The sequence below is a fragment of the Myxocyprinus asiaticus genome, chromosome 15, assembly GCF_019703515.2.
Source record: "Myxocyprinus asiaticus isolate MX2 ecotype Aquarium Trade chromosome 15, UBuf_Myxa_2, whole genome shotgun sequence".
NCBI lineage: Eukaryota > Metazoa > Chordata > Actinopteri > Cypriniformes > Catostomidae > Myxocyprinus > Myxocyprinus asiaticus.
Window position 1 is genome coordinate 26,045,239 of NC_059358.1, and position 24,609 is coordinate 26,069,847.

At 35.6% G+C, this 24,609-nt stretch overlaps 1 protein-coding gene across 1 annotated transcript in view; it reads left to right on the forward strand.

Moving 5' to 3' along the window:
* si:dkey-246i14.3 (ephrin A4) overlaps positions 1-22,127 on the forward strand; it is a 77,263-nt gene extending 55,136 nt beyond the window's left edge. The window contains exons 3-5 of the mRNA XM_051718792.1: positions 7,575-7,643; positions 17,642-17,668; positions 18,760-22,127. Of these exons, the coding sequence (XP_051574752.1) occupies positions 7,575-7,643; positions 17,642-17,668; positions 18,760-18,857 (194 nt within the window). The 3' untranslated portion in view covers positions 18,858-22,127. The remainder of the gene's footprint in view (positions 1-7,574; positions 7,644-17,641; positions 17,669-18,759) is intronic.
* The last annotated feature ends 2,482 nt before the right edge of the window (positions 22,128-24,609 follow it).

The window sequence follows — 24,609 nt, forward strand, 5'->3', positions numbered from 1 at the left end:
TGTTTGTTTTGTTTGGGGGGATGTTCGGGGGTTGATTGTTTCACTAATGGGGAATGTGGTCTTCATAATTTTGTTTTTCACACACAATTTTGTATTTTTATTATATCAATATGTCAAATGTTAATATGAATAAGTTGTCTCTCTCCACATGGAATGTGAATGGGTTGGGGCACCCCATAAAAAGAAGGAAGGTTATTTCTATTCTTAAACGTAAGAAATATGATATAGTGTTTCTTCAAGAAACACATTTCTCCCCGCAGGAAGCTGAAAAATTTGGGAAGATATGGGGTGGACATGTTTTCTTTAGTGTTGGCTCAAGTAAGAGCAAGGGAGTCATTATATTGGTAAATAAACATCTACAATTCAAATTTCTCAAACAGATTAAAGATAAATTAGGGAGAGTCATTATTGTTTTAGCTGAAATTCAAGGGCAAAGTCTGATTTTGGCTAATATTTACACACCTAACGTTGATGATCAAGGCTTTTTTATAGATCTTGAAGGGATGTTGCAAACCGCTGGCACCCCTCATGATATAATATTGGGAGGAGACTTTAATCTTTTGATGGACTCAGTCCTTGATCATAGTGAAGCAAAAGTGTGTAAACCCCCTAGAGCAACATTGACGCTTCACAGGATGTGTAAAAATCTTGGTCTTTCGGATATTTGGAGACTTTTTAACCCATCCGGTAGGGACTATACATTTTTTTCATCAGTCCATAAGATTTATTCTAGAATAGATTTTTTTTTTGATATCCAAATCCCTCATTTCATCTGTTGTGGATTGCTCAATTGGAAACATTTTAGTCTCAGATCACGCCCTGGTGAGTTTAGAGGTGATGCCACATATAGAGAAAAAGAAATCATATAGTTGGCGCCATAATGTATCCCTTTTACAAAATCCTGATTTCCAACAAATGTTAAAGACTGAAATCAATGTTTATATGGAGACCAACTGGGCCTCAGTATCCTCTGTGGGCGTGGCTTGGGAGGCACTTAAAGCGGTTCTTAGGGGCCGGATCATACAGTATGCCTCATTCATCAAAAAATCCAAAGCACGAGAACTTGTGGAGTTGGAAGGAAATATTAAAAGTGCCGAGGCAGAGCTGAAGCGCCGAATGTCATCTGATGGCCTCAGAGAATTAACCCGATTGAAATATAGATATAATACTATTTTGTCACAGAAGGTGGAGTTTTGGTTATTCAGGGCAAGACAGTCATACTTTGAGTCGGGGGACAAAGCAGGGAAGCTTTTGGCTAGATATATAAAGCAGAGAGAGTCTCTTTCTATCATTCCCTCAGTGAAATCTGCTGGTGGTGAAATATTTACCTCAGCCATTGATATTAATAATGCCTTTAAAGAATTCTATATTGATCTTTATAGTTCCACGTCTTCATCTACTGATGAAGATATTAGAAACTTTGTGGAACCATTAGATCTTCCTAAACTGACGACTGAGCAAAAAAACTCTCTTGATTCTGAGATAACCTTGGAGGAGCTTAACGAGGTAATTAAGTCCCTACCTACTGGCAAGGCTCCGGGGCCAGATGGTTTTGCCGCAGAATTTTTTAGATCCTATGCTACAGAATTGGCCCCACTTTTGTTAGAAGTTTATACTGAATCATTAAAGAAGGGAAAATTTCCTCCAACCATGACACAAGCCCAGATCAGATTCTTAAAAAGGACAAAGATCCAAGCGAGTGTAAAAGTTACCGTCCAATCTCCCTGATCCAACTAGATGTAAAAATATTGTCAAAAATTTTGGCTAACCGATTAAGTAAGGTTATGACATCTCTTATACATATAGATCAGGTGGAATTTATTCGGGGCCGTAGCTCTTCTGATAACATCAGGCGTCTCATCAATATCATGTGGTCAGTGGCGAATGAACAATCTCCGGTCGCTGCCATCTCACTTGACGCCGAAAAGGCGTTTGATATGGTAGAATGGGATTATCTTTTTAAGATTTTGGAAATGTATGGGTTCGGGAGTACATTTATTGGTTGGATTAAGTTACTTTATAAACACCCTGTAGCAGTGGTACAAACAAATGGATTAATTTCAGATTATTTTACTCTAGATAGGGGCACTCGACAGGGTTGCCCTCTTTCCCCGTTATTGTTCTGTCTTGCCCTGGAACCATTAGCAGCTGCGATAAGAAAGGAGGATGATTTTCCAGGGGTGACAGCGGGAGGTGCGGCGCATAAGCTTCTGCTTTACACAGATGATATTTTATTATTTGTCTCTGAACCTACTAGATCTATGCCTTGCCTCCACAGAATTATTAATTCCTTTTCCAAGTTCTCAGGATACAAAGTCAATTGGTCTAAATCCGAAGCTTTAGCACTGACAGCATACTGCCCAGAAACGGCTTTCCAGCCGGGTGCCTTTCAGTGGCCCAAACAGGGCATTAAGTATTTGGGGATTTTATTCCCAGCAAATTTGTCTGATTTAGTTAGTGTCAACTTTTACCCTTTAATAAAAAGGTTTTCGAGCGATGTCAGCAGGTGGGCTTCATTACATTTATCGATGATTGGGAAGGTTAATGTTATTAAAATGAAGTGTATTCCAAAATTCAACTACCTGCTTCAGTCTCTCCCTGTAGATGTTCCCCTCTCTTATTTCAAGCAATTTGATAGCATAGCGAAGTCCTTTATTTGGAATGGTAAGTGCCCCAGGTTAAATTTCAATAAGTTACATAGGCCAGTTGACAGAGGAGGGCTAGGCCTACCCAAGATTTTGTTTTATTATTATGCATTTGGTCTTAGACATTTGGCTCATTGGTCACTTCCACCTGAGAGAGCTCCTCCCTGGTTTTGTATTGAAAAGGAAGTTCTTGCCCCTATCTCGCCACTGCATAGCCTTTCGATTAAACTAGCCGGAGAGGTTAAGTCGCATCCCGTTATTTTGCATTTGCACTCGATATGGACAAAAGTGTCCAGAGTGTTTAATTCTGATATTTATTTAAATGTTGCCTCGAGCATATGGCAGAACCCTAAACTATGTATTAATAAGTCCCCTTTTTGTTGGTCAAATTGGATTGTGAGGGGGGTTAATGCACTTGGTGACCTATATGAGGGTGGAGTATTGAGATCTTTTGAAAATTTGGTTCAACATTTTGGCATTCCCAGATCTCAGTTTTATAAGTATATACAGCTTCGCCACCTACTCTGCACTATTTTTGGGAGTGGCACGCACCCCCCTAAGGTGGCAGGTGCTTTGGGAGAGGTGATTGCTGCTTTTGGAAAAGGCCATGAAGCATCAGTGTATTACTCCCTACTAATTCAGATTCTGGGGGATGGAGCCTTGACTTCTCTCAAGAGAGTATGGGAAAAAGATTTGAATTTGGTGTTGGAGTGTGGATTAAGATTCTTAAAAATGTGAAGTCTGTATCTAGAGATGCAAGGGTTCGCCTTATGCAATTTAAGATTTTACATAGATTTTATTGGACCCCCTCTAGATTATATAGGCTTGGTCTTAAAGACACACCCAATTGCTGGCGATGCCAGTCAGAAGTTGGAGACACTACCCATGTCTTTTGGGGGTGTGTTAAGATCCAGGAATTTTGGTTGAGGGTTCAGAGGTATTTGTGCAACTTTTTGAACACTCAGGTTTTGCTTTGTCCCAGACTCTGTATTTTGGGTGATGGAGCGGTCATGCATTTAGGGGACAATCATATAAAAAACTGGGTTATGACCAGTCTCATGATCGGCAGGCGAGTAATTTTAAGGGGTTGGAAGTCAAATGGAGCACCCTCTTTTTCGGAGTGGTGTGTGGAAATGGGGAGGGTAGCTGCATTTGAAGAGGCGGTAAGTAGAAGGCTGGGGTTGAGGGACTTATTTGCTAAAAAATGGGGCAAATATTTAGTTTTTTGGGGGGAATCTCGGGGAGGGGATGTGGAGAGTGTAGTTTAATCATGTATGTTTATTATTTTATTTATTTGTGTGTGTGTGTATATATATATATATATATATATATATATATATATATATATATATATATATATATATATATATATATATATATATAAAATATATTTTATTTTATGTAAGTGTATGTATATGTATCTGTGTATGTATGTATATGTATGTGTGTGTGTATATATGTGTGTGTGTGTGTGTGTGTGTGTATATATATATATATATATATATATATATATATATATATATTATTTTTTTGGATTGTGTGTGTGTTATGTGGGACCACAGGGGTGTTTGTTAGGGGTCAGGGTGGGATTGTATTAGTAGGGTTTAAATGTAAAATGTTGATTCATTATATATGTGTTGAGTTTTTTTCACTATCATAGCACATGAATCAATAAAATGTTAATTACAAAAAACAAAAACAAAAATTCTAACATTTTGGGACTTTATCACATTTCAAGTCTTTATTCAGAAAATTATTGCATTCAGTGCCTTTACTATATTAAAGGACCAAAGAGGACCATTGTATTTGTGACCTCAACACCCATGACCCCCCACCCCCAAAATGGTTTTACCCCCCCCCCCCCCAAATGACATGGTTACGGCCTTGCAACTAGCCCCAGTCTCCCCTATAATTGTAAGTATATTTAACCTTATGTAAAACAATATAACTCTTAATGCCCTTATTAAGATTGGGTGGTTTACGAGGACTTTTTTTTTAGGTTACAAACTGGTAATTACAAGGGTATTATGCTATAAATGTGGTTTATGAGGACATTTTTTAGTGTCCCCATAATTCAAATTGCTTAAAAAACATACTAAATGATGTTTTATTGAAAATGTAAAAATGCAGAAAGTTTTTTGTGAGGGTTAGGTTTAGGGGTAGGGTTAGGGGATAGAATCTATAGTTCAAACAGTATAAAAATCATTGTCTATGGAGAGTCCTCATAAGGATAGCTGCACCAGCGTGTGTGTGTGTGTATGTGCGTGTGTGTATGTGTGTTGACCCATGAGAATTTTAGCATTTTTAGATTTTGAACAAGACATAATTTATTATGTTTATTAAGCCATTTTCCTCGTCTGGCCCCCACAAAGCAGGTGATTTCAGATTTTACTATCCTTGTGGGGACATTTGTTCCCCAGGATGTATGAAAAATTTGTACCATATAGAGACACCACCCTCACACAGCACACGTACACATATACACACAGTCAGCCGTTCTCATTATCGTACATGTGAAATTACTGCACATGCTAAATGGATGTTTCTGCGGTTGTTGGATGTTCTGTTAAAAGCCTCTCTACCAGATGAAAATGGCTGCTGCTGTGGTGTGTGTTACTGAAATGGCTGTTATAGATTTACGTTTATGATTAAATGTGGAGCCGGGGCTGCTCTTTAAAATGGCAGTCGCTCAGGCCTGAATTTAAGCGCCTATACTTCAGACCTGCTGCTCAGATTCTGGGAAATGAATTTGTGATGGTTTAATATAGTGTCCATATGGGCTTCTGCTAACGAGGTATGCACGTGTGTAAATGCTCTGCATTTAGAGCACACTGTATTTTGTGGCATTTACATGCATGAAGTCTGTGTGTTTGCGTGTGTTTGCACAAGTGCAGTGTAAAGACTTAGGCTTATTCTTGAAGGGATAGTTAAACAAAAAAATGAAAATTCTGTCATCATTCACTCACCCTCATGTTTGTCTGAAAACATATGGCCTGTCTGTGGAACACATAAGGAGATGTTAGGCAGAATGTGAGCCTCAGTCACCATTCGCATTCATTGCTTCTTTTTCCAAACAATGAAAGTGAATAGTAACTGAATAAATAACAGCTGACAGCTCTTCTGCATATTTCTTCTGTCTGCCATTGGTCAAACAAACAGATAGTCCCGATAGATGGATAATTGCTGTGTCTCGCTGGTTGAGACCCTTAAAACGAACAGAGCAAAGCAATGCCTGACAGTGCTGAAGAGCCACAGTGTTTACATTTTTTGGGAAAATTCACATGCAAATGATTTATTTATATAGTTTTCTCTGCATATTAAGCTGGGGTAGGAGAAAGTATTGTAACATCTAAAACATTACGCACACTAGCTTTAATAAAACATGCTAAAACACCAGCAGTAAGAGTCATATTTTTTAAAAAAAGTACCATCTCCCCTCTGGACATTAATGCATAACATTGATGTTTTGTAACACTACCCCACAAAGTTATTGACTGAAATACGTTCTTTATGTGTGGTGGACATCTGAAATGAGAGGGCAAAGCCCTTTCACTGGGTTTGGGTTGTTTAAGTCCAATATAAATTCATGTTCCTATTCCATTTTGATGTTTACACAGTTCTGGGCTTAAAGGCTTATGGAACTGTATTTGTCTTACACTTGAGACCATCAACAAGCTACCAATAATAGGCAAAAAGGATGCTGCCTCCCTCTGAAACATTATCCACTGGTGTCACTGTTGGACAGTGTGTCTTTACAGAAATTAGTGCTTTACGCACTATTTGATTTTACATTTTGTAATATTTGTTTTATTTCTGTACTGTCAGTTATTTTCTCCCTTGCCACCTCAGAAAAAATGCCCCTAACTGAAATTTATTGGAGGTCATCAGTGGCAAGTTGCATTCGTTAGCATTAGTTAATGCACTATGAACTACCATGAACTAACAATAGACAACTGCATTTTTATTAACTAACATTAACAGACTGTTAAAAAGGCTGTTAAAAATATATAGTTAATTGTTTGTTCATGATACCTAATGCATTAACTAATGTTAACAGATGGAACCTTAATATAAAGAGTTACCACATACCCTAATGTTTTTCCAAACCTGTATGACTACTACTACTACTTCTGTGGAGCACAAAAGGAGATGTTAGGCAGAATAGCAACCTCAGTCACCATTCTCTCTCATTGTATGGAGAAAAAGAAAAAGATTTAATAAAACTTAATGGTGGTCGAGGCTGCGAAATTGTCTAAAATCTCCTTTTGTGTTCCACGGGAGAAAGAATGTCAAATGGGTTTGGAACAACATGAGGGTGAGTAAATGATAACAGATTTTTCTTTTTTGGGTGAACTATCCCTTTAATGTAATGTAAAAGACATGCGTACTATGGTTAGATGCCCAAACGTTATTCATAACTATAACACAGGTTTACATGTTAGCCCATGTCTAAGCGGTTTAATGCCACTATGTTACAGAATTTTTTTCAAAATTAATATGCGGTCATGCCTGGATCAAACCTGTTAGACAGAGATGGACTTAAAGAAAATGTGACCCCCAGGTGTGTAAATAATGTTGTAATGGTGCAATCATGTAAGTTTATGAAGTGTGAATGTTTGCACACAGCCTGTATGACTGCATCAGATTGTCCATCATTTGTGGAACGGCTCACAGGCAGTCCTGCCGAGCTCAGCATTAATGAGACCGTTACGGCTGCTGCTTGCGCAAATGGATTAGCCATTCCATCGGAGTCAAGCCGTCTTTTTATGGCCTTGGGTTATATGTGTTGTTATGTGAGTGTATATGCATACATGTTGAGTGAGCAGTCATAAGCATCGATTTGGTGGCAGCAAATTTAGATTCCTCTTTCTCAGTGTAAAAGACATCAGTCTTCAATTTTGCTCTCTCTTTCTCTCTTTCTCCTTCCAGCACTATCCGCAGATGATGGACCCCCCCTCCCCTGTATGAAGCTACGAGTCACTGTGTGCTGTCCACCTGGTAAGTACCCCCCCTTTCTTCATCACTTCATTTTTTTTTATTTTTTTTTTGTCCACACTTTTTCCCTGGCAAAAAAAAACAAAAACCACACACAACCTCTCACGCACTCAGATATCCCCCTCTCTCTGCACGCAATCTCTCTCTCTCTCTTTGTCTTACCCTCCCTCATCCTGCCAACCTTCCACAGATTTGTCCTCATCTTCCCATTTTCCTTCTTCTCCTAATGGATTCCCCTTTCAATGGCTCATCATTCTATTTTTTTACGTCTTCCTTTTTTTTTTTTTTACGATTAAAATACTGTAGTAAAAAACCAGGCATAGTTTTGATGTTGTAAAAATCAGCCTTGCATTGTTTGTTTCTGAAACATATTTGTTATTATTATTATTATAAATGTATTATTTTATTTTTATTTATTATAACCCATTTATTTTGAAATAGGGATTTTTACAAAAAGAAAATTCTAGACTGTAAGTGGAGATGATACTACTCTAAAATAATTACAGAGTAATAGAGCAAAATGGCAACATTGGGAATTTAATGGTTGTAAAAATTTTACAAATTTAATATGAACTTGTCTGTGTAGATAGGTGCTACACTGTAAAAATTGGTAATGGTAAAATTCTGATCTAACACTTGTTTTTGTGATGGAATGTAGTCAGGTATATTCATATTAAATAATAATTTTGGACTTGAATAAAATCAAGCAATTTAGATTACCATATGACACATTTTGTGGTTACCTCACAAAATATATTTTACAGTACTTGTGAATTTTCTTTCTTTAAAGGAATATTCCAGGTTCAATACAAGTTGAAACTCAGTCAACAGCATTTATGGCATAATGTTAATATTACAAAAAATTATTTCGACTTGTCCCTCTGTTTTTTTTTTTCTTTTTTTTTTTTAAGCAAAAATCACAGTTACAGTATTGCACTTACAATGGATGTGAATGGAGCCAATCCATAAACTTAAAATACACACTGTTTCAAAAGTATAGCCACAACATGTAAACATTATACATGTTAACATCATTTTAGTGTGATTAAAATCAGAGATTTACTGGCATTTACAGCATTTTACCAGATCACCGGGTTTACCAGCGTTACAACAAAGTTGAAATTTTAAATCTAACTTTACACAGATTAGGTTAGCAAGTGATTTGATCACATTAAAATGATGTTAACATGTATAAAGTTTACATATTGTGACTATACTTTTGAAACAGTGTGTATTTTAACATTTATGGACTGGCCCTATTCACTTCTATTGTAAATGCCTTTCTTTTTTTAAAAGAATGAGCGACGAGTCAATATTTTTTTAACCTGGAACATTCCTTTAAGTTGTAACATAATAATTTTTGTTTTTGACATTATTTGTACCTTGTTATTGTAAAATTGTATGTGTGAAAGCTTATGAATGTGTGATTATGTGTGAGTATCCTGTGTGCCGAGCAAGGCTGGCTCTCAGACCCCTGCAGTTATGTTGACCTTCCGCTCGGCTTGACTGATGCAGGATCAGCAGGGAATGCCGCCCAATAAGAGTGGGAATGGCAGTCCAGTCCGTGAGCCGTCCGACCCAATTCCACCTCCTACTTCACACGCATGCCCATACACACACACACACACACCAGATCAGGAGCTGTCTAACTCAATATCCAAGTCCTGCCCCACATGGCCCTAAATCTGCCTCCTGGCCTCTCACAGTCTCTTTTACTTCTCATGGCTCCATTTGTAATAATTCAGTCAGTCCTAATTATGCTGTGAAAATGTTTTACATGTTTGTTTAAGTAATATGTCCACCTGACTTGTTTAAAAGCTCAAAGCGAGCTTAACAAAGTGAGCTTTTTTTACGAAGTGAGCTAAGGAGCTGGGTCATTCCTGTTATGCAGTACATTTTCATTTTCCTGTCATACAGTATGTGTCTTAATATATCGTTTAAATTTTAAACTCAGTTATTAAAGATTGAATTTACTAGTAATTATACATATTAGTAAGTGTAGTTTTATCATGAGTAATCACAATTAATTGAACATACAGTAGAAGTGAATTTTAGATAATTTCCCCTATTTTGGTTTGTGCGAAAGTTGACATTTTTGCCATATTCTTCTAACATTACAAACAGACAATTTATTAATAAATATTCCAGGTTTCTTCTTCTTTCTTTTTTTTATTAAAATGTTTTAAACCACACTTTTAACTGTTTCTTTAATTGGTCATCAATTTATTTTTTCTTGTGTCTTCAGTTTCACATTCCATCCTGTTACTCTTTTGTGCAATCTAATTAAAGGAATATTCTGGGTTCAGTACAAGTCAGTCAACAGCATTTGTGGCATAATAGTGATTAACACAAATTTATTTTGACTCGTCCCTCCTTTTCTTAAAAAAAAAAAGAAGCAAAAATCGAGGTTCCAGTGAGGCACTTACAATGAAAGTGAATTTGGCCAATTTCTGAGCGTTAAAATACTCAGTTTCAAAAATATAGCCACAAGACATATAGGATATGCGTGTAAACATGATTTTAGTGTGATAAGATCACTTAATAATCTTTTCTGTGCAAAGTTATGGGTAATTTTACAACTTCGTTTCAATGACGATGTAATGTCAGCAAACCCTAAAATGACCATTTAAATAACTTTACAACAGAGTGCTTTTATCGAATTATAAGCTTCACATTTCTGTTTAAACCCTACAAAAATTGGCCACATTCACTTCCATTGTAAGTGCCTCACTGTAACCCAGATTTCTGCTTTTTTTTTTTAAAGAAAAGGAGGGACGAGTCTAAATTAATTTTTTGTGGTAATTAACATTATGCCACAAATGCTGTCGATTGAGCTTAACTTGTATTGAACTTGGAATATTCCTTTAACTCGCAAAAGCCAGCTCTTTAATGACACCCTCCAGGAAGTGACATAATTTCAGTGGGAAAACAACACTACAAACTTGAACAAATATTTGAAAGGAATTTCATGAATTCTATGTTTTGTTGATTTCGTTTTTGTCACACTATACAACATTCCACCCTGTTAGAAGCAACTATGATGTTATGAAAATTTCAAAAGATGGTTAAAAAAATCTCTAAATTAACTTCAAGTTGACACCCTCTTGTAAGTTAACTTTCAATAAGCAATGGCTAACTTTAAGTCTTTATTTCCATCATGTTTGGCACACTATCAGTGAACTTGCCATTGTGTAAATCATAAAGTTATTAATAATAGTTTAAGCCTGCTATACCCTTTTATGGAAAAATACTTCCTTAAATTAAAACACATGCAAATGCATTTTTTTAAAGTTACAGAGCTTAAAAGGTGCTGCAGAGAAAGAATGACCCAGTTTGATAACAGTGTATTTAAATATATAAATTACTTTTGCTCAGTTAAAAATTGGGCAATTGTTGTCATTATTCTACATGAAGTAAATTATACAGAAACTCTCTGTTGTGAAATCAAAATCTCGAAGCAGTTGCCTTTTAAAGAGATGCTTTACTGTATTCTGCTGTTGTGTGACCTTCTGAGAAAAATCTAGGTTCTTTTTTTGCACTGGAGATGAAAATGTCTTGTGCAATTGATTTGAAATGTTTGCGTGTGTAATATCTGTAGCTGAGAATGATTTGAGCCGGATGTGTTGTCTATTTGAGGAATGTATCAGAGCTACCCAATGTTTGATAATTGTTTTGGGGGAAAAGGCTTCTTCATTCATTCTGACTGACAGTTACTTTGTTATCCATGGTGGATGTGTTAATGAATGCGTGGAATGACAACTTTTCTTCCTCGTCTTTGCACATTTTCCTCTTCTCATGCACATGCCTCAGATGGTCCATCTCTTTTATCCCTCTCTCTTTCCCTTTCTCTCTATCTTTCCCTCTTTCTGTTCTCTGACCGAAACTAATCCAGACTAAACTGTAGCATCCCTGCTTTTCCCTCCCTCCCTCAGTTTCTTCTAGTGTTCAGTCATTCCTGGAGTGGCACTAATCTCCCCCACTCTGTTTCTTTTAGTCTCTTCTTCCCTTTCCTCAATTTTATGATCTGTCGTTACCAGAGCAAAACTAATCAGAGGCTCATCCACTACACTTTCACTTGGTCCTGTCTCTCTTCAACCCCGTCCGTTTCCTGATCTTCCACTGCGTCTATCCCTTATCCTGATATCTGGATATCCCCAGCTAAAACTGTGTTCTATTTAAAGGGATAGTTCACACAAAAATGAAAAATGTCAATTATTTACTCAATCATGTCATTCTAAATCTGTTTAACTGTGCAGCGACAGTTCATAGTGACCATGGGCTGTGAAGCTCCAAAGGACATATTAAGACACTATAAAACGCACCATAAAAGTAGTCCTTAAAGGTTCTATTAAAAATGATGTGCTATATTCAGGGTTGGGGAGTAACGGAATACATGTAATGGGATTACGTATTTAAAATACAAAATATAAGTAACTGTATTCCTCCCCAAGTTTAAATTTAAATAATTGGTAATTAGAATAGAGTTACATTCAAAAAGTATTTTGATTACTGAAGAGATTACTTTGCATTTTATTGTCATTTGTTTCATTTAATATTTAGTCCTTTCAGATGGAAAACATTTATACATATAAATGATGTGATCCAAAGTGCATTTGAACAGCGGTGAAACACTTTCTTATGATGTGTTACATTCATACGAGCAGACAGAGAAGTACGTTTGGAGTAAGTTTGGAGCAAAAGAAATAGAAATAAACCTTGTGTAAATTGTCAGCTTTACGCTAAGCTAAAATGCTATTTCTAGCCATTTTACATGCACGTTACCAGACACGATCATATTTTATTATCAAGAAAATTCACGTTGGATCATAATTTCTTTTTTTCTAGTAAGACCTTTGATATTAGGGCAAAAATCATATTCTTGATGATCATTTTTGTATTGTTTTCCTGTAAAAATATCTAAAAATCCTTAAAAAAAAAAAAAACATCAATTTGATTGATCTTGTTTTAGAAACAACACTGCATAAGATATTTAGGTTTTTCAGAGAATGTATTTTTAACATGTGTATTTTGTCTTACTGTACTGGCAGAGTTTTTATAGTGAAAACAAGTGAAAAAATCTACCAGTGCTGAAGAAGTAATCCAAAGTATTTAAAATACGTTACTGACCTTGAGTAATCTAACGGAATACCTTACAAATGACATTTTACAGCATGTATTCTGTAATCTGTAGTGGAATACATTTCGAAGGTAACCTCCCAACTCTGGCTATATTAAAGTCTTCTGAAGCCATACATATAATAACATTCATTCAATCCACAAGCTATTGTTTGGCTTCAGAATTATGGACTACATTTATAGTGCTTTTAAAGTGCTTTTTTGTGCCCTTTTTAGAGCTTGACAGCCCATGGTCACTATGCACTTTAGTTACATGGAAAGGTTCTGTGAAGATTCTTCAGAATGCTCATTTTGTAGCATAAGCTTTTGGAATGACATACGGGTTGGTAAATAATTTTAAGATTCTAGGGGAGCTATTTCTATTCGCCCAAAAGAGGACATTTTGAATTCATATCTTTTATTATCCTCGTTTGCTTCCACTCTGCTCTATATATCTCATCTCACTCCATCACATTTTACTTTCAACCCCTACATCATTTCCACATCCTTTCTTCCACACCTTTACAGTCTTCCTAAGGTGCTGTTGTCCTCTGATAATTAGTGTGTAAAGACGAATGAAAGGAGAGGTGGGTGACAGGAGTTTGCGGTAGGGCATGTTTCGTGCAGCTGGTGTTTGTTCCTTCTGGTAATGCTGCGAACTGACTTTGGTTCCTTCCTGTAGTGGGTCTTTTATCTGACAGTCTGCTTTCGGCTGAGGATTCTGTCAGACACATGAGCGTTAGCCTCTGTACCATAGCCATAGCAACAATGCTACAGCCGCAGTCAGAGCTGAATCTCAGTCACAAAACACTAGCAGTGAGCTGTATTTAAAGTGTAATTAAGCAGAGATCTGTTCGGTTAACGACCAGACCCAGGGAAACGGACAAGCCAAGGGCAGAACCGAAGATCAATAATGACAAAGGGAATCATGTCACCACAACGTGAAGTTTGGTTTGCACTCGAACTGACATGGACTCCCTAGTTTGAGCAAAACCTTATGATCCATGTTATTTCAGCATGATTTGAGAATGTTCTGGAGAGCATCTTGTTTGCTTCAATGGAAGCAATGAAATCTGATCTTTTCTACAAAGGAGTTATGTCACAAATTTGCTTATTTGATTAGTGACCTACAAAAGTAGTGCAGAACCATAAATAAACGTAGTTTATTTCCAGGCTTAAATTTGTATCCCAGTTTTCAATGTGGACTCGGCCGGCACTGTATATAACACTCTAGAATAATGTGCATTAGCGCTTGTAAGAGAAGCTTCTCAAAGTTTGTACCTGAATTGTGGTACTGGGACACTGCTTACTTTAAACCGTAAAAGTGAAAACTGAACAAAAAACTTCAATATTCTGCTTGGATAGAGTAGTGTCTTATGGAAAAAAGCTCCCGGGTGCCCTCGTCTTTCATCCTATTCACTTGCTCCGCTCCCTCCACTTACTGGGGGCAACTTGTCAAAACATTAATTCTGCTGTTGTTTTTTCCCCTCCTCTCCTTCATTCACCATCTTACTCACTCCTGCTCTCCCCTGCTGTGAGAAAACATTTCAGTCACTTCACTTTCTCTCTAATTGATCCTTCTCTTTTTCTGCTCTTTTTCACTCAGTCAGTCCTGCTGTGAGCACACCATTTCCTTGTCCAATTTCTGTCCATTTCTTGATCTTTCTTCCTCCCTTTCCTGCGCTTTTAAATTTTGTTTAAAACCTGGATTTCTGTCTGTTTTTACTACCCGCTTCTGTGGAAACCTTGTCCTCCCCCCTTTTCCACCTCTCTCGCCTTGTTAGTTTTTCATTCACCACAGCTTTTTCACAGTTTGAAGGGGGAAAAAATACTAATTCAGTGGCTTTACAAAAGTGTAGTTTTCCCTGCAGTGACCGATTGTTTGGAAAACGAAACCAAATGAATCGTTTTCGTTTTTGGATCGTCAGCCGTATCGTCGTTTTGCTGTAAAAAGTCAAGTTTAAAATTTAAAAAATGGAATGAAGCAGTGAGCAGAGTACATTTTTTCCCTCCCTCCTGCCCTTTCTCCATCTCTCTTATCCTTGTCCCAGTCGTTCTCTGCACCATGCCATGGCAGCCATTTTTGATGCAAGAAATGCGCAAATGCAGCCATTTTGTGCTTGAAAACAAAAACCTGCCATTTTGTTGTGGCAAACATTTAACTTTAAGTGAGGGAGCAAAACCAATGGTTTAAAAAAAAGAGAAATTGCAAATCATTTTTCCTTGAAGATTATTTTTCATTTTCTCTGTTTTGGATAGCTTGCAAGTGCAGGTGCATCGCCTATTCAAAATAACAACAAGCATACTGGCATAAAACATTTTAATTGTGTATAATTCAATTTTAAGATTAAGAAAAAAAAAGTTCATTATTCCCATTAATCCTAGTTTAATTTAGTGTGTTAATACGTTCATTCCATGTCTATTTTTAGTATACTAAAACTATTAATATATTATATTTCGAATTACATCATTTGAAGGATATTTATTTGTAAGTTGTCAGTGCGCTACTGCAGATATTGATGACTTTTGTATGACAGATTGCTCATATTTCTTATTTGTAAGTCGCTTTAGATATACGCATCTGCTAAATGACTGTGCATTTTTGCACTGTTGTGCAAGAATTCTATTCAGTTTGCCTGTTCATATGAATGTTTTTGTTGTTGGTGTTGTTATAATTTATTTTTGTCAAAAATGTGTTGCCTTTCCATGTCCTTTTCTTTTAAACCTAATTTTGAGTAAACACATTTTGAATTTTCTATTTCTTGCAAGGATTTTTTGGCAGAAATGCGTGTGTAGAATATTCAAAGAATACACATTACATGATTTGTTAGTTTTGTAGTTGATAGATATTTTTTTTTATTATTATTTTTTTTTTTAATCAAATCAAGGTTTTAATATAAAATTTATGTTATGACTATTTCTTTTGAATATTTCACCATTTTTAATTACTTTTTGCCTTCATTTATTTTAAATGGTTCTGTGATTAAATTTCAGCATTTTAAAATTAATTGAAAGTACAAATATTCCATGTAGACTCTCAGTTAATTAGAGTTCACAAAAGCTGCTTGATTCATACTCTGTGTATCTGCTTTTTTTTATTTATTTATTTTATTTTTTTTATTTTTTATTATAATTATTATTAGCAGCATGATGTTTTTCTTGTTTCTTACACTGGAAATCTTTACTAAATGACAGCCTTATCAAAGGAAGGTATATTATAATGAAAGCTTTAACAAAGGAGGTCATCTCTGTTAGGTCTGGTGTAAATAATGATGTACATTTCTGCTGTGTGTGTGTGTGTGTGTGTGTGTGTGTGTGTGTTTGTTTGTTTGTTTGGGTGGTTTACGAGGAAATGTTTTTAGGTTACAAACTGATAATTACAATCTAGTGTCCCCATAATTCAAATCACTTAAAAAATATGCTAAACGATGTTTTATTGAAAATGTAAAAATGCTGAAATTTTTTTGTGAGGTTTAGGGGTAGGGTGATAGAATCTATAGTTCGTACAGTATAAAAATCATTATGTCTCTGGAGAGTCCTCATAAGAATAGCCACACAAACGTGTGTGTGTGTGTGTGTGTGTGTGTGTGTGGACCTGTTGAAAAGGTCAAGGAAAGTCGGAAAACTCAAAGCTTTTGTACACTTTTCAGTACTCATTCATTTCATAGTCAGAATATTAGAAAGGGCTCAAATAACTAGAATAAATCTGTCTCACTCACTTCATTTTGTTTAACTTTTAGCCTTTCTGGATGTGGAAGTTGGCCTGAACATGAAGTGTGACATGTTATACTTCATCTGGAACTATTTTTAACAACATTTTGCTATTTCAGCGAATTGCAATTGCCTTTTTGTTATTAATTCTCTTATAATCTGTATGCCTGCAGTTTCATGACCATTAATTGAGAGACTACATGGAATATTTGTACTTAAAAAAAAAAATTTAAAAAAAAAACCGTAACGAGAGAAATTATCCCCAGCTACACCACCTAAAATATAGACTTTCCCCCTTTATACATTTAGATAAATTTTATCATCTTGATTCTGATTACATAAAAAGGTTAATGGACCTTATGTTATGCCTCAACTACCCATTGATGTTTGTACATTGTCTTTTTTCTTACTCTATATTTTGTATATCCTATATTTTCTTCTCCAATTTTACCCACTACATTTAACTTTCCTCCACGTCTGAGATCTCTCTGTATGACTCTCTTGCTCCCCCTTTCTCTTGCTCTCTTTCTCTTTCCATTCAGCCTTTCTCCATTATGTGGCTCAGTCTGAACCCTTGCTGGGAGAGTGACATTCAGACACAAACCCCTTCCCTCCTTTCCACTTTCGTCTCCTTCCTTTTGCCGTCTGACCTTCTTTAAGGCTCTCGTCTTCCCTGTGCATTCTCCCTCTGCTTTTTCTCACACTTCTTCCGCTCTTCTTTTCTCTTCTCTGTCTTCTCCTGTGTTTCGCTCCATCACTCTATGTTTGTTGCTTTTGTGGTCCATCTCTGTTCAGTCTTGTATCTATTGCTCCTTCACCATCTTGTTTCCCCCCTAAATCTTTCCTTTACCATTCTCCTTTCTCTTCTTCTTCCTCTTCCAGTCCACTTTGTTCCTGCAGAATCTTTCATCTCCTTCCACCTTCTTTTTTTATGTGTGACCTTTTAAAAGAATTTGCATTGAGCATGTATTTTGGAGTTGGACAGCCATTAGTAATTTTTCAGCATATTTATGCCTGAGTAATGATAAATGTCTCTATGTGCATTTTTCTCCTCATTAGTTATCAAGAATGATGTTCCAAGTTTGTAGATCTTAAAAAAAAAAAGAAAAAAAAGCTGTACACCTCACATGTTTTTCTCTCTCACTCTTTCTACCTCCCTATCTTCTTTACTCTAGTAACAGCTGGATCATCACGACAGGAAGGTATGTGTTTATACGCCAACCTAAAACTGTGGTGGCTTTACTTATTGAAGAAGTAGTTAACCTAAAACCTGTATGACTTTCTTTTCTTTCTTCCATGAAAGAAGTAGTAAAATTTGGAATAATGTACTGTTAGCGCACTTATTATGCATTCTTTGTTATAATGAATGAGGACTGGAGCTTTTAAGGTTCAAAAACAATGCAAAAGGATAATAAATGTAGTCTATACAGGCCTGGCTCCACAGTTGGATCCCTGACCCACCCAATCATTCGCTTGGCCCACCCTGGAAAAAAAGAAAAAAAGAAATGCCACACACCAACTGTACTACCCATGCCCCTCTTGAAAGTGGAGCCGGGCCTGAAACCATACAACTTGTTTACTATATTGGTTTTGTGAAGTGATACAATTGCTTTGTGTGCAACACAAAATTCATACCCTAAAATGAAACCCATTCAGACGAATTGACAAGTGCCATCCCCATCAGACATTTTGCATCAATTTAAGCATGAACACATTTCCCTCTAGCGGTACCTCTGAGACACGTGCCCCGTAGGAACCAGGAAGTAACCATGTTCTCACAAACAATAGTGAGCGCAAATCAGAGGTTGCATTTTAGCTCTAAAATAAAATTTTTAGTTGGGGATTGATTTATATTTCGGAAAGCACAAAACAATTTCAGCTGCAGAACTTTCAACCTCCTTTTGACGAATTCACAGTGTGATCAGTCTGTTGTGAGAGAGAGAGACAGACCAAAATTCAAGCCAATTTGCTAATAATCTTCCAGATTTTTTTTAATTATTATTTATTTAATTAGTTTTACTTTTATGATATACATTTTGCGATGCTTTTACAGTGTTTTGCATGCTTTTTAAACTTAAAAACTTCAGTCCCCATTCTTTGTAATTGCATGGAAAAGTGTGACCAGTACATTATTCAAAATGTCTTCTTTTGTATTCCATGCAGAAAGAAAGTCATAGTTACAGTATGAGGGTGATTTATAATGACAGAATGTTATGGAAATATTCAAGCATTTACTTGCTCATCCATGTATTTTATATATTTATTTGTTTATTTTTTTCCTTTACATATTTAGCCACAGAAAGACCATCACACAGCAGTGCTGTCTATTCTGTCACAGACGGACGAATTTCTCTACTCCTCATCGCCCTCTTTTTGCCTTTTTTACTCTGATACCTCCCCAAATAACTTAAAAGCAAGCAAGTGATCTGTTTCAGTTGATAATCCTCCATAACCAGTTGCATTATAGTAAATGCTGTTCTATATTCTCGGTGCTCTCACCTTTTCCTTTGCCCTGTCATTTTTGTCACACCACTAATCTCTATCCTTCCATTTCCTTTCTGGCACTATCCGGTCCATTCTCAGTGCCTCCTTACTCCTGTCTGCTCTGATAAAAGTTCACTCTGTAACAGAGCGACACTAATCTACCTTCAAAGAGCTTGTTTTATGGTTCATTTTCTTTTAATCCCTCTGTCCTTAAGAGTCAGACATTCCTTAACTGCCCTCCTCCTTTACAAGCCACTTGTCCCCCCTCTGTACTACTGTACAACAAACTGAGCCAAAGAGGAGGAGGAGGAGAATGAAGCTCCCCAGTCCTGCTGTATGTACTACTACTGAGTGAAAGATCAGGGACAGAGTGACCACTCATACCTGTGATCACTAAACACATCCAATCCCATTGAAGGAGATCAGGGATCAATGACTGGAGAGAAAAAAAATCATATTACTTTTTCTTATATTTTGTCTTTAAAAGAAAAATAGTTTGAAACCAAAGCCAGACACACAGTACATTGAATTTAAACAATCATTAGATGACAAGCTGTTGATTGTTTTGGAATAACATTTAAAAAAAGATTTATTAACTCTATGCAACTCAGCAGAACTCTGGAATTACCTGGAAAATCCTGGAATTTTTGTGTCTTGAATTTTCTGACATTTCTTTAGGGCTTAAATTGGGGTTGAGATGTTGAATTCATTCCCACACCTGCGTGTGCTGGCTGAGGTAATGCTGTGGTGGGCTACATAGACCACACAGAAAAAGTAAGAACTTTCTGTTTGGTATTTGTGGGACATATATGACTGGGTACCTCCTAGTGTGGACTATTCTGGTTTGCCCACTCGTTTCTTGACTCTCTGTAAAGTGTTAAAGTAGCTGAATGATTGATTTGACACTTAATCAGGTTCAGATTCATGATCAGTTTTCCTTTCCTGTTTTTCGTTTATATCTGTTTGTTGACTATTCATTTTTGATGGTTGTTCCTTTTTTGTCTTTACTCATAATTATTTGTGGGGATGTGAATTATATGTAATTGAAGTGTTCGTTTTGTTTAATTGAATCAGGAAATATGTAAAATGTTTTGTATGGGTATAACCATAAGTGATGTTTTGTTTTATTATTTTTTCAGTCTAAAATAATGCACAGACGATAGCAGAGAAAACATCTTGTTGAGTACTGTTTAAATTCTGGTTTGTCTACCTAATGTAATTTATCTTCTCTTTTTTTTTTTTTTTTTTTTTTGCAATTTGAGCAATGTATTTTTAGTATTAGCAGGAAGAGAATATTGTTTAGATAAACAATAGCTTAATAATAGCATAACACATTTGGGATGTGGGGAGATCAAGAAAATTAGCCTAAATAAGTATTGAAATATTTATTTTTAAAACTTTATTTTTATTTTTTATATATTGTTTGAACTATTAATAAGGAATTTTTTAATTCCTACTCGGTTCTAATAATATTGAAGTCATTTGCCCCTTTATTAAGTCCCAGAATTCTAAACCATATTTTATGACAAAGTAAAATGTCCTCCAATTTCTTGTAGTGCCTGATGTTTTTTGATTTCAGGAATTCAAATGCAAATAATAGGTGCCAAAACAGAACAATCAGTTTACAGATTTTATTTTATTTTATTTTATTTTTATTTTTTTTACATGGTATGTAAGAATGTAGTTTTCTTTGAAATTTCACATTTTTGTGAAGTAGTCAGCATCTTCTGTGAAGAACTAATGCCATTTGTCTATGGCAAAATAAAATAAAATAAAAATAATAATAATGATTTTCAAATCTCCTTTTTTTTTTTTTTTTTTTTTACACTGTACTATCTTGTTTCATCTTTTTGTCATTTGAAGGTGAATCTGGAGCCAGTCATATGAGAAATAATCAAAGACAATAATTTAGGAACTTGGCTTAAATACTTGTTTCAGGTCATGTTTTTCAGAACTCTGTGATGTTTGCAGCTACTTGCATTCATCTGAGGAGCCCCCTTTAATTTGAGAAATGTTCAAATGAAATAATTTACTCTTTCAAATGTGTTAATTATGTTTGAGAGCACATGCAGTCAAGACTGTTTTTCAGTTCAGTGTTAATATTTGTATTATATTGTAAACAAGCAGAACAGATTATTCAAAGTACTGAATGATACATTATTCTCAGACATACCTACAGTACATTTATTTGTCATCCACTTAAAACTGTGGTAAAGAAAAAAAATATATAGTGGATTATTTTGATCCAGTTTTCCCCAAACCTCCATTGAGATGAGGTACATTTTGTCATACTTTGTCCAAGCACATCTAGAAACTGGTTTATAGCACACACTGTAATATTTCTGATGAAATGAGTACAGATGTAAAGGTACACATTTGTGATCTTTAGTGAGTGTCAGATGGTTCAATTATTTCCTCTAGATGGCATCTGTTCCTCACTGAGCCATGAAAACTTTGTGTAAGCAAGCCTGTTTATGGAGGTTCAGAGAGGTGAAGGGTGCGGTGCTATGAGTCATAAGTCATTCTTCATCTTCAGACCAAATGATTGGCAAAAGCAACTGGAAGATTAAAGGCAATTAGTCAATGCAGATTAACAGCACTAAACATCACTGTATAGAACTAACATTGTTCAGTGTGAGTTGTAAAGAAAATGATATCACAGAGAGGACAAAGTGTAAGCATTTTGTTTATTAAACAGACATTTCTCAGGGGAAATGCTTCATAATGTACAAAAAATAATTTTGGAGCTGCTGCACATGCATGAAACAAGTTTAAAGATAAAATCCTTGAATTTTGGGGGGGGAAAGTTATCCATCAGGTAGCTTATTGATTGCAAATGTATTATGCCATTCAAGTGTCATTTACTGAGCATATGCATACAGTAATGCACAGTATGTACTGTATACACGAAAAAAATATTCCGGCCTATTTTTAAGATTTATGCATTTTAATTTCATAACATTTTATTTAAATATAATTCTGTAATGTTTATTCCAATTAAATTAATAAAGCTTTATATATATATATATATATATATTATTTTTTTTTTAATTAAAAATGACTTCAATTTGGTGGAATTGTGTAATGAAATTGAAATGTGTAAATCTTAAATGTATTTATTTTGTTGAGTGTATTGAGCACTGAATGTGTTAGGGTAGTGTTTCAATTCAAATAAAGCAATTGCAAGACACCTAGTAAGAACGTCAGTGTTGTAATTGTTTTATTGTTAAACTTAAAAGTCCTAATTATACACATTCTCAAGAGTTTTGGACAAAAAAATAAATATGTTTTTTTATCAGAATACATCAATGCTACATTCATAAAGCTTTATATTGTGATATTTTTAACAAAAGTATGTACAGAGACAAATCAGAATAAGTTTAAATGCCCTGTGAAGGGGTGTGTAAATTGTTTAAACACACACACATTATTACAATTTATCCATGAAAAATTCATTAGTTATTGATTCTTTTGGTGAAAGTCATGCAAAATTCTTTAGAGCAGAAAAGGTTACAAAGAGCAATATACAGTAAAAAAATACAATATATGCAGTACAGTATAATAGACATGTATTTATGCCATGTGGAATACAATACACACTGAAACATCATAGCATATAGCAAAAAGCTGCTGTAATACATATATATATATATTTCTTTTTATTTTTTTTCTCCCCTTTTCTCCCAAATTTGGAATGCCCAATTCCCAATGTGCTCTAAGTCCTTGTGGTGGTGTAGTGACTCGCCTCAATCCGGGTGGCGGAGGACGAATCTCAGTTGCCTCCGCGTCTGAGACCGTCAATCCACGCATCTTATCACGTGGCTTGTTGAGCGCGTTACTCCGGAGGCCTAGCGCATGTGGAGGCTTCACGCTATTCCCCGCGGCATCCACGCACAACTCACCAAGTGCCCCACCGAGAGCGAGAACCACATTATAGCAACCACAAGGAGGGTAACCCAATGTAACTCTACCCTACCCTAGCAACCAGGCCAACTGGTTGCTTAGGAAGCCTGACTGGAGTCACAAGCTGCTGAAATATTTAAGAAATATCAGCAAATTAAATTATGATAAGCAGTGGTTCTCAACCAGGGGGCCGGGGACCACTAAGGGGTCTCAAGATTACTTAAAATTATTTGAAACAAGTTAATAAGCTATAATATAATATAATATAATATAACATAATAAATTAAAAATGCAAAAAGAAAATCAAGATGCACACCATGTAAACGACCTCATATTTCTGCAGTAAATTAAACAACTCAGTTTTTATTGAAGAACATATTGATCTTAAAACTTCTAGAGTCACAAAATTAATCACAATGTATTATTTTAATCTAGCGACATTCCTAGTCTTAGCCTACATGTTAGTCAAAAATGTTGAGAAGCACTGTGCTAATTAAAAGAGTGATGCATTGTGTACATGTTATGCCATGTCTGTTCTTCAGACAAATTATATAGTAATACAAAAATATGTTGTTTTCGGTGTTGAGATATATACTGAACATATAAGACATATAGGCCTACTTATTGTGTTGTAATGTTGACAGCCCTGAAAATAGTGCATTTTTGAACAGTTTAAAAAGGCACAAAAAGTCTAAAGATGTCCAACTATTTTAAACTTTAATCCCAGAACATTTCTTAATCTGACTCAACAATCTAAAAATTCTGTCAACATTTTGTTTTTCTGTTCTTATCAGCAGAGATTGACTGAAATGACTCACTTGTATAGCCAGAGCTAATTATCTGACCTTCTAGGTGTTTCAAGGCAAGAGTAAGAATGGGTATGGTGAGTGGGTAGCCTTGTCGCAATTTTCTGAAGTCTTTTAAGGAACTGTTTACCTTATGATGGAGATTTCCAGAATGGTAAAGTCCTTTGGTGGTGTAGGATTAATATGTTTAAGAGACTAAAGGCTTTCCTTTAGAAAAGACCTGTTGATTTTTTTTTTTTGAGCACTTTGCAAAAGTTGCTCAAATGTGAACATTATGTGCTTGCAATATTCTTTTCCTGAAAGATGGTATTAAAAACAACTTTGGATAAAAATGTCAGTGAATATCCAATAGTCAATATTAAAACAATGCATATTTTCTGAGACATCACAAAATGATCTTTTGAAACATTTAGGAACATATTTAGTGTCCAACATGAGGTTGTAGTTTATCTTGAAGTTTTCTGTCATTGGAAGGGCATTGTTCTTGTAATCATAAATACTTAGATTGTCAGGGGTTTGTTGTTGTGAGTCAGGCAATGATCTAATTGCACTTAATATTTCTGCACCATTTATTTTGCCTGCTCTTCTTACTTTTCTATCCTTGCCACTATATTCAAAATCCCTTAACATTGAGTCAACCTCTGGTATTTGATACTCAGGCAGTGATGGAACTTTAGTTCTAAAACTAGAGGATCATGATCATATATTCTCTTCTCCCCAGTTTTGGATTCTCTCTTTTTTGTTTTGACATTATCACAGCTTATGACATGATTTCCTGTATTTGTTGGCATGAAGAACATATCCAACCTTGAGTGACTCTGATTCTGAGATCGTGTGAAACCCTTGTCCATTGGATGCATATATGCAAACATGTCTATGAGGTTCAGATAATTAGTGAAATCTTCTAGAATTTGTCTCAGTGTGGAATATGTTTGATCAGCTGAAAATCT